Consider the following 10,599-nt stretch of genomic DNA (forward strand, 5'->3'; position numbering starts at 1 on the left):
GTCCTGAAAACCACTGTGTAGACCATACTGGCCTTGAACTCAGAGATCTACCTTCCTTCTGAGTGCTGGGATTAAAGGAGTTCTGGGTAAAATAGCATACTATTACTTCTGTTTTGATTTAATTGAAATTAAGCATTAAAATAACTATGTTTTCTGTTCCTGAGTCAACGATATAGGCTTACAACAATAAATTTTATGGCAAAGGAAAAAAGTTCTTGAACTACTTGCTCATAGATTTGTTTTTTCTCTACAACAAAGCATGTTGTTTAGATGTTTCATGTAATTGGGATATTCTGTTCTTTCAGCCTACATCCCAGATGCCTCAGTATCAAAAGAGAAGTCTGCTTTAATTTAGCATTTCCTAGAATGAGGATTAATGAGTGGGCTGAAGGATACATGAGTCCAGTTATCATGCAAATAATTTGAATCAGTTCACTGTGATGCTTCTCAGCAATCCATGCTGTCAGAAGGGACAGAATGTAAGTAGCATAGAGCAGGAGGAAGGAGACTATAATTTTCATGGCATTTGTGTGTGCCTTGGTGTTGGGGTCTCCTTGTCCTCTGGCACTGAGCTGCATGTTTTGTCGATGTTTCCACAAAGAAAAGATTAACAGAAGAAAAGAGATCAAAGCCAATGAAAATGGTGTTAGAGAGAACATAGCTGTGTTGAATAAGAACAGCTCTGAAAATAGTGCAAACTCTGTCTCCATGGAATTCACAGTTGTGTTTCCTCCATATTGATGGAATCTCTCTTCAAGAGTGATGCTCGTTTTTATCAGATTTGCAAGCAAAAAGGCCAAGCTTCCCAGCAGTACCCCTACGATCAGTTGTTTAAGTCTCCATTTCAAGTAGTGAAAGATCTGCCAGGAGAAATTAGCTATTCTGAGTAAATAAAAGATGCTTAGGGCTGTGGCAAACCAGAGATTGAAGTGGCCAGAGAGTATAATGCAGAACATAGCTATTTTTAATTCTTCTTTGGTAATAAATGAAATTGATTGAGTTTTAACCCAAATAAATAGTACTTCCCAGATGAGAGTAATTCTGGAAATGGCCAAGATAATGAGGATTTGATCAACTGGAGAAAGTTCTCCTTTATTGACCCAGTCAATACAGTTTTTCACCATTATCAATACATTGCTCAAATTCCCCAAAATGAACTCTGCAACTACTACAGTAGTGGAGATGCTGTGCAGTATAGGTCCCATGTTGAAACACAGAAAACTCAAAGTCTAATATCACCGCCTATCATGTGCTGAGTAAATGTCTGGCATATGGTTCAATGTGCAGCTAAATTCTTCCTCCTCTTTGTCCTGCTCTTTCTCCAGTCTCCCATTTTAAGCAAGACAGTCATCTCCCATTTGGCAATGAATTTGCACATATTCATGTTAGGTATTTTTCTGCAGTTCTCCGATGAGTCCTAACTAATGTTTTTATATGTTTGCCTTGGGCTATAATATTCAGCAGATGATGTGGAAACCAAGGTCAAATTTGCTGATATGCAAATTAAGAAATACTCTTCCCCACTCTTTTGCATCTTTGGCATGTTTCAGATTTAGGAAATTTGGTTGTGCCAACTTGAGCTCTAAACTACAAAGTTCCAATAGTCTGATTCAGCAAATATAAAATTGAAAGGAGGTTTTGTGTTCAAGAGTCTTTTAAGCCACTGAAGATGAAAAAGACTTGTGGTACAGGTTTGTGTTTGTGAACAAAACTTCAGATTCCAGTGGAACTGAGCCTCCATTTTTTCCACTCTGAGAGCGGAAACTTGCTTCAAACAATGAAAGAGAGATTCATTTTAAAGAGTCAACATTTCTCTGCCAGAAGAAAAGAAGAAATCAGAATTCAAAAATACTGACTTAAGTAAGATGATTAATTTGAAATTCATATTAATAAAATATTTTAAATATTGCCTTAACCTTGACTAATCTAAAATATTATTATTCTACCTGATAAAAAATATTTAGTAAATTAGCAATTCATGAATTGAAAAGCTTTGCATTTTATTAATCACTCAAAATTTTTCAGGTGGCATACAGAACACTTGGACATTTACAATTAATTTTCAAATTTGACTTACAAATTTAAAAAGTTGTATTGTTCCCAATGGCAGTGTACAAAGTTCTTTTTCCATATTCTCAATCTTATATAGCATTATCAAGGTAGTTCAAAATTTGAGGCAGAAGGGAATGATTGAGAAAGGAAAGTGGTTATTTGATTTGCTGAGTAAGTGAGCTCCAGATGTCAGCAGCCATAACCAGCAGGGAGATGGAAAGAGAGAACATCAGAAAAAAATCTAGGCAGTGAGTGGAGTAACTGGGATTTTCAAGATATCTGCAAGTGCTAACATATCAAAAAGCAATCCTCAAAATGTTTGCAAATGCTTAATCCAAAGAGGACTGGGCAAGTATCTGGGAGCCCTAAACTATCCCAAAACCTAATAAGCAGAATGAAGGGAATAAATTCAACTTGTTATACATTTTGTGTGCAAAGTTAGAAAGAGTTAAAAGGAAATGTGGTAGTGAACAGGGTAACTATTTCCTATCTCAAGCAAGCTTAAATTTGAGCCAAAATAGACCAGACTTTAATTGATCATCACTCAAAACTGACAGCTGTGGAATATCGTCAGTTATTTGTTTCCTTGACTGGACTGACATGATACAGAACTTTCTACATGCTAGGCTCACATCCCAGAGCAGAATACATAGTCTTTACTCCCACCTCAATGAAAACATTGGCAGATGTAGAATACAGATTTTTTGTTGTTGTTCTTTCTGCTGGGCAAACCTTGAACCTTCTATGTGTATTTTCTCTTTTCACTTTACTAAATCTTCTCTTATTTTTATTTATTATTATTTTTTTTTGCTTGTTCCAACCACATTTTGGGGAAAGGTGTTCTAGGTGTAGTTCCCCCTAACCTTAGGTTCCCTGACCTAAAGAACAAGGTGGTTACCTACTTCTTTAGTAATCTTCTTGCTTTCTGAGGTAGAAAGGAGGAAGCAGAAAGGCACTGCAAGAGAACCCTGTGAGCCAGTCATCTAAGTGGGAAGCCTTTTAGGTACGTAAGCACATATCTCATTAAAAGGACAATTACTTTTACCATTTCTTAATCTCATCTTCAGCTGGGTCTTCTCTTCCATTTTGGATTAGAACAGTTTGCTTTAGGTTGTAAAATAGGAGTTCCTCTTTATATCAAGATCTTTCCTTACAGAAGGTCACAAACTTTGTATAAGTATGAGAGGCCTATAATGTAGCTGCCTACAAGTGACATTTGTAAACTCTGGATCAACCACCCATGCCACACCAGCCAGAGAATGTTATCATATTCATATCCCCTATGATATCTGGAAAGCAGAGAGCTTGGATATCCCCTTCCTTTGTCTCTTCTCAACCCAAGACTCTCCTCATGATAGTTCTATATTCACTCAGACAAAATAAATATTCTACAGTAATATTTTTTAGCTTTAGATATTTACAATGTCTGAATAAGTAGATATACTGTATTGGAGCTTTTTAATTTTAATCTCACAGGTCTGAAAAATACTACTTTTTATCTTTTGATTCCAGGAGCAAATGAGAGTTTTCTATTATATTTAGAAAAAAAAATGTAGTGATATTCCCTAGAGCTTAATGGTATAGATGGAGCAGCAGGGCACTTCCTGCCTCCTAGCTCCCGGCCACCAGCTAGCTTTACCCAAAATAATTACACGGAAACAGTATTCTTTTAAACACTGCTTGGCCCATTAGCTCTAGCCTCTTACTTGCTAACTCTCACATCTTGATTAACCCATTTCTAATAATCTGTGTAATACCACGAGGTGGTGGCTTACCAGGAAGGTACCTGTGTCTGTCTCGGGTAAGGGAATCATGGCAACTGGCTCACTTCCCTTCTTCCCAGCATTCTTTTCAGTATACTCCTCCTATCTAAACTCTGCCCTATCAGGCCAAGCAGTTTCTTTATTAATTAATCAATGAAAGCAACAGATAGACAGATGACCCTCCTCCATCATAATGGCACTAGGAATCTGCAAACACTGGTCACATAAAGGACAGCACAGAATTTACTTATAAGGAAATATGAAATTCAATCCAAGGCACTGAAGTATTCACAAATATTGATATATACAGAGAGAGATGAATCCAGTTCTTACAGGTCATGGCTCAAGGCCATGATAAAGCTGGGAGCAACTCATTGGTGTACTGATGTTTCAAGTGTTTCACTTTGCTTCTGTGAGTCCTTGAAAGAGAATCATGATCTCTTCTTTTTCTTTAATCATAAAAAATGTGCTACGGTTCCTGGGATTAAACATGGTAATATTTACAAGCCAGAAATGTTAGCTATCTATGTATAAGAATACCATGTAAACATTAATTTTTAGCACTTTATTTTATTGAATCGTTGGTAGTTTCTTCTCCTGATCCCTCCATATTCTCCGCTCATCTCTGCTGCATCGACCCAAAACGAAAAAAAAAAACCTAATCCCTGTTTCATTCCCCCCCCAAAAAAACAAGAGGGTGGGACTGTCTCAGTATAGTCCTCTGATTTCATCTTGTATGATTCCTAAGACCTCCTGAGGTGCCACAGGCCACACATGTCAACACAGACCCCAGTTTCTGCTGGAACATAGACCCATACTTTGGCCCTTGGTCATAGCTCAGGCCCTGATGACATCATGGCTCTAGGTGGAGGAAAAGGTTACTCAGGTGGTAATGGTTATGGCAGTTGTGTGATCACTGGACACTACCAAGGCCTCATATTGGAGCCCCAGCCCTGTGACTCTATGTAACCATTAGTGACAGTGCAGGAGCCGGACTTTAGGTCAAACCCCCAGCCACAGTAGAACCGTGGCCCCCAACATGGTTCATAGCAGCAGCTAGATCTGGACATCACCATATCTCCCAGCAACAGGATGGCCCAAAGACAAAAACTTGGCCCTTGATCTTGGGTGTCTGAAAGGCCTTCGACGGTAACAGAAGCATTGGCCATCAGCACAGAGCATGGCTGTAGTAGGGCCACAGACTCTGACATGGTCCTCAGCTGCAACTCGTGCCTAAACGTAGCCATGTCACTGAGTAGCAGCGAAGACTCTCAGATATGAATGCATCCTCAGTCACAAATCCAGACTCAGGTTGCTGGTTTGACCCTGGAGTTCTTAGTTCATGACACTTAGGGGCAACCAGAGACACATATGTCAATCTGGACTCTGGCCATTACATGGCCCCAGATCCAGACATGTCCCGTGGCAGTAGCCTGGACCTGAATGGCAACTTGGACCTGGGTGGTAGCACAGTCCACCAATCTGTATGACCTCTGCTGTGATTTAGGCTCATATCATGAACATCTTTATGGGCCCTAGTGATAAACTGTGCCGCATAGATCAATGCAGACCCCAACTGCCACTGGACCATGAACCCAGACATGGCCTCAGGCAGCAGTTTGGCCTGATCAACATCCCTGGTCTGAGTAGTAGTGAAAGACTTTGAGGCACCTTAGCATTACTGCACCCCCCCCCCTACCTGGGAACCAGGCCCTAGTAACCAATCACACGTGCACTGGAGCTTTGAATACTTTCCATCCCCATTGTAGTTTCTTCAATAGACCCAGACCCTGGAATTGGGGTGAGACGACCTCCAGGTGTTCCTCCTTGTAATCGCCATAACATTGATCAAGTAGAGTTAGCTGACCATTGAATGAACTGCTCAAAATAGTTGACAAAAGATTTTTGGACTTTCCCTTTGATTCTGTACTACCCCCTTCCTGATTTTATGGTTTTTCCTTTAAAAGAGCTTGTAATAGACAAAGCAGGCGTCCTTCTCCACTCGAGGCTCAGGGACCTCTGCCGTGGCAGAATGAAAATTCCTCTTGCTATTGCATCAACCATGCCGGGAGTGTCTCTTGGGGTGACCTCCTCCTTGGTGGGGCTTTAGGGCCCAACAGTAGCTATGGAACTCATGATGGCAGCATGGCCTCTGGACATCAACAATGCCTCAGGATGTGGCCCAGACCTTAGGCTTTATATGACTTTGGTAGCACCTTGGAGACATGGGTGTCTATATAGACCTCAGCTGCACTAGGTCCACAAACACAGACATGGTCCCCTGCAGCAGCCTAGGCCTGGGTGATACTCTTGCCCTAAGTGACAGCAAAAGCCAGAAGATCAGTACAGTCCCAGTGGCAGAATGGCTCTGAACCTCATCTCAGCCCCAAGAGGCAGTCTAGCCCCCTGGAGTCAGCATGGCACGCAACAGCAACAGGAATCATAGATATAAACACAGACCCTAGCTACTGTAGGCCCAGAGATCCACATATGGCCCTTGGTACATAGACATCTTATCCAGACATTAACGTGATCCCAGGAGGCAGGCAGACCTCCCTCCTTAGCCTACTCCTCACTACCATCACCATGGAGCCAGGTGAAAGCTGGCATCTAACATCTGCCCAATCCTCTAAAATTACCTTTCTTCCTTTATGTGTCTTTCCATGACATATGAACCATTCTGCATCTCTAACCCTCTCGTTCCTCTGCCCACATGCCCTGCCCTTTTAGGTGCAAGGCAGGCCCCTGGCTGCCTTCCTACCAACATGGGTGCAGAGACCCTGGCTGGCTTTCTTCTGCCTGGTGGGAAGATCCCAGTTAGACCCCATCTGCTTTGAGCAGCTGTTGCTGTCCTTGGGTCAGCCTGGGCCCAGAGCCTGAAGCTGATTTTCTTCTCTAATTTTTTTTTATTTTTAATTAAAATGTAAGTACATATTTAACCCTTCCTTTTTTCTTCCTCTCAAATTCCTCCCTCTTCCTCTCATATTTATGTCATCTCTTTTAAAATCATTATTATACATACATTAATAAACATATAAATTTAAACCTTGAGTCCATTTAGTGTGTTTATGCGCATATTTTTTTGATACTGACTACTTGGTATTGTGTAACAAATTAGAGAGTTCATTACTGTGGAAGATTAATTTTCTCTTCATAAGTTGTGCATACCTCTTCATCTAGGCATGGGGCCATCATAAAATTTTTCTCACCTATGTTGACATGTCAACTAATGCTTAATCAATTTAACTTTTTAAAGATTGTTAGTCATTTATTCAACACTTTTAAATTAAACATTTACCAATCTGTCTCAATAACTTTTTACTGAATCCCTTAAAATTATAAATTGCTATGGAACAGATGACACGATTGATTGTTCTATCTACCACTTTAAATGCTTATGTTGTAATTGATCAAAGGAAAAGAAGCTGTATGGTCAAACTAAAAATAACAAAACAGACTTGATGATAATTTTTGTTTATAGCACCTTTACTTTTGGTGCCCAAGGCAAGAAAAGATGTATATCTTCTGAGTGATTATCAAACAACTATGCCTCACCCATAAATAAAATACAACTCCTTGACGAAATATGGATTAATCTCAAGAACATTATGTTGAATGAAAGGTGACACTTTTTTTTTTTTTTTTTTTTGGTTTTTCGAGACAGGGTTTCTCTGTGGTTTTGGAGCCTGGAACTAGCTCTTGTAGACCAGGCTGGTCTCGAACTCACAGAGATCCGCCTGCCTCTGCCTCCCGAGTGCTGGGATTAAAGGCGTGCGCCACCACTGCATACTTTCTTATCTACTATCTCTTCTCCCAAAGTATCATTCTAAGAAAGGGAAATCTTTAGAAGCAGGAATCACATGTCGTTTTATTTTTTTCAGTAATCATGGAATCATGATGACTATTCGCAGAGGGGAAAAACCAGGAAATTTTAAAGGATGTGATTCTTACTATGGCCTATGTATACGTATAGATGCATGGATTTATATAATGGTTAAACTCATAGAATGTACAACACGTCAAAATTATGACAGGATTTATTGTTGTGCTACCTTCAAATAATATAATGAAGCATTTATCTCAAAGCTTAAGACAGTAACAGGCTAACTCTTAGATCATTGGCATTCTCCATTTGGAAATTGAAATATCAGATAACATCACAATTACTTAGTATTTTGAATATTCAAATCATTGTGTTTTATAATCAAATATAAATAAGATATTTTATAAATCATTAAAACTAAGAAATAAAATAAACATGGTATTTTATGTGTTATAATTTTGTCTACAAAAGACAAAAATAATAAAATTAAAACCAAAAGTATATCTGACAGTTCAAACAACTTTGTTCATCTTGTAAATAAAAAGCAGTTATACCTTGCCATGTGTCTATCATCTGGCACCCAATCTCATAAAACTTTATAACATTTAATTTGAGAACTAAATTATATATTATTTTACAAATTCCCATCACACTTTTAAAATACTGATTTTTGTCTTTGATAATGGGTTTGGTATTGTCTTGTCATAGGAGCACAGGTGCCTGTAGAAGCCAGAAGAAAACATCTGATGCCTTAAAACTGCAGTGGCAGGTTGCTGTGAGCCACCTAATATGGTTGCTGAGAAAGAAACTCTTTGGGTCCCCTGAAAGAGCTGCAAACACATTTAACAAATGTACCTTTTCTCAGTCATTACTAACAGAATCCCATGTGGGAGCAACCTATGTCTCCAGATTTTTTATCTGAAATTGAGGTACAGACAATTCTTCATGCACTCACAGCTGACAGCTTCATCCACCTCTAGTTACATCTTCTAACATCACATTCTCATCTTCACATGACAGTTTGTATTCTGTACATGCAACTATTACAAAGCTCTGAAGAAAACATTACCCACTATACCTGTCATGGACCAGCCTCCAGGGATTCACTCGTTCCAGGGTAGGAGCATGAAGATCAGAATTATTAGGCAACAGGAACAGATGTGAGAGAAATAAAAGGCAGAAACACAGAACAACACTGGGAGGAAAATTCAGTGAATACTGAAATCACCCACATTTACTTTCCACTTGGTTATATACCTCACTCCAAAGGGCAGGCAACAGACTTCATTAACATGATATAAGGAATAAACAGAGCATCCTCAGTCAAGCCCTTTACTGTTTGGACAGAACATGTAGCAACCACAACCCTTGACCAAGTATCCTGCAGAGAGTCAGTCCCTAGAACCTCCTGCCAATTCTTTTGAAGGAGCAGGAATAGACTTGAATATTTTAAACTATGAAAAAGGTGGAACAGATCCACCTATATACTCAAAATACTAATTAATCACAACCTAGGACAGTATCTCTTGTTTGTAACTGTACCTATTGTCAACAACTTTGAGAAAGCAAGAATAAACTCAGACTCTCTGACCTTTTGTCAAGGTGGAATGGACTCATCTGTGGGCCCTGGCAATTACTCCTTTTTTAGTTATGTAATAAATCCTGTGCTTCTGCTATAGGACACATGATCGTGCCTGTCTTAGGGGCCCTTTTCCCATTTTTCAGACTTACCTGTCCTCAATAAATACATTCTGTCATGTATGTCCTTTGTCTTAGGCATTTGGGGGAGAAAGATTTTACCTGTCATTGGCTACTGGCCTCTGTAAATAAAGAGCTATGGAAGAGGTCATCTCTGGGTTCTGTGTACATCTGAGCCAGTTTTCTGTCAAGAGAGTTAACCAGAAATAAGATAATGATATGCACTCAGATAATGTTTTGTGGTACATATACTCTTATGGATATAATATCTCATAACAAAGAAGTGGAGGACGATCAGAGGTGGAATTGCCTTTTTAAATATTCTAGGATGTCTTTAAAAATTTTTAGCGACAATCAAAATCCAAATTTTTCCTTTTAAGCATATCAAATCTTAGGATATATTGGCAATATCAAGATTCTTTCAGACAAGCTCTAACCTTTTTATAATCAATAATATCTTCACAATGAACTAAAGCAGTTACAAACATTAACAGGTCAATTCTATAATTCTAGCACACAATATAGAAAAAAATAATATACACACAATATGTCAAATCACAGTTCTTTTAAATCCAGTCTAATCAGAAGCCAAGAAAAGGTTTCTGTGATGGGGGAGCTTTGAGGGTTTTTTCTCTCCTATAGTCCATTTGCATTGCTGCTTTTAAGTTTCAAAAATAAGTTTAAACTGTACCGGTCTCTGAGCAGTAACAAAAACTTTTAGGCTACTCCTCCCAATTCCTGAATATGGACTCTAGTAAGATCTTTGTCTCCATAATGAGTCTTTTTCCCAAGAGGAGAAAAATGTAATCCCAAGATATAGTATGGATAAACTGCCAAACATTCCAACAACATTCTAGAATTTGCTCAAAAGTAAACAAGATACACCGAGGTTCAGAAATTTGTTCAGTAGGTCCACCAAGAAAATAGGTATCACCAATCATCACTACTATCTTTCTTCCTGTCTCAGACTGCAGCATGATGAGATAACCAGGTCAGGAACAAAGGTTCTCACTCCAATGTGTTTGTCGGGCAACCAGTGGCTACAATATCATCAGGACTGGCACTCCTCTATTTTCCAGACAGTTTCTTCCTGTGAAAAACAAAGCACAAACATACCCTCAACCCATATTAAAATAGGATTGTGTCTTTCCATAATAGAATAAGGGTATAAATCCCCTGCTTTTTTTTAAAAGTTGTGTTTTCAGAGCTCTATGGACATGTTAACTGCTTGATTTATAGGGCCAGTAATTTGTTTATCAGCTT

The 10,599-nt window shown here is 39.0% G+C and overlaps 1 protein-coding gene across 1 annotated transcript; it reads right to left on the reverse strand.

The window, feature by feature from the left end:
• Positions 1-275: 275 nt before the first annotated feature.
• Positions 276-1,205, reverse strand: LOC121465852 (taste receptor type 2 member 124-like). The gene has a single exon (XM_041679272.1). It carries the CDS (start codon positions 1,203-1,205, stop codon positions 276-278), a length of 930 nt encoding a protein of 309 aa, XP_041535206.1.
• Positions 1,206-10,599: the final 9,394 nt, after the last annotated feature.

Source organism: Microtus oregoni, unplaced genomic scaffold (assembly GCF_018167655.1).
Source record: "Microtus oregoni isolate MIOR12 unplaced genomic scaffold, Mior012 000002F_ref0000024, whole genome shotgun sequence".
In the NCBI taxonomy this organism is placed as follows: domain Eukaryota; kingdom Metazoa; phylum Chordata; class Mammalia; order Rodentia; family Cricetidae; genus Microtus; species Microtus oregoni.

Excerpts from the sequence above, each read along its gene's own strand:
- LOC121465852 (XM_041679272.1), bottom strand. The coding sequence starts at position 1,205 with ATGGGACCTATACTGCACAGCATCTCCACTACTGTAGTAGTTGCAGAG.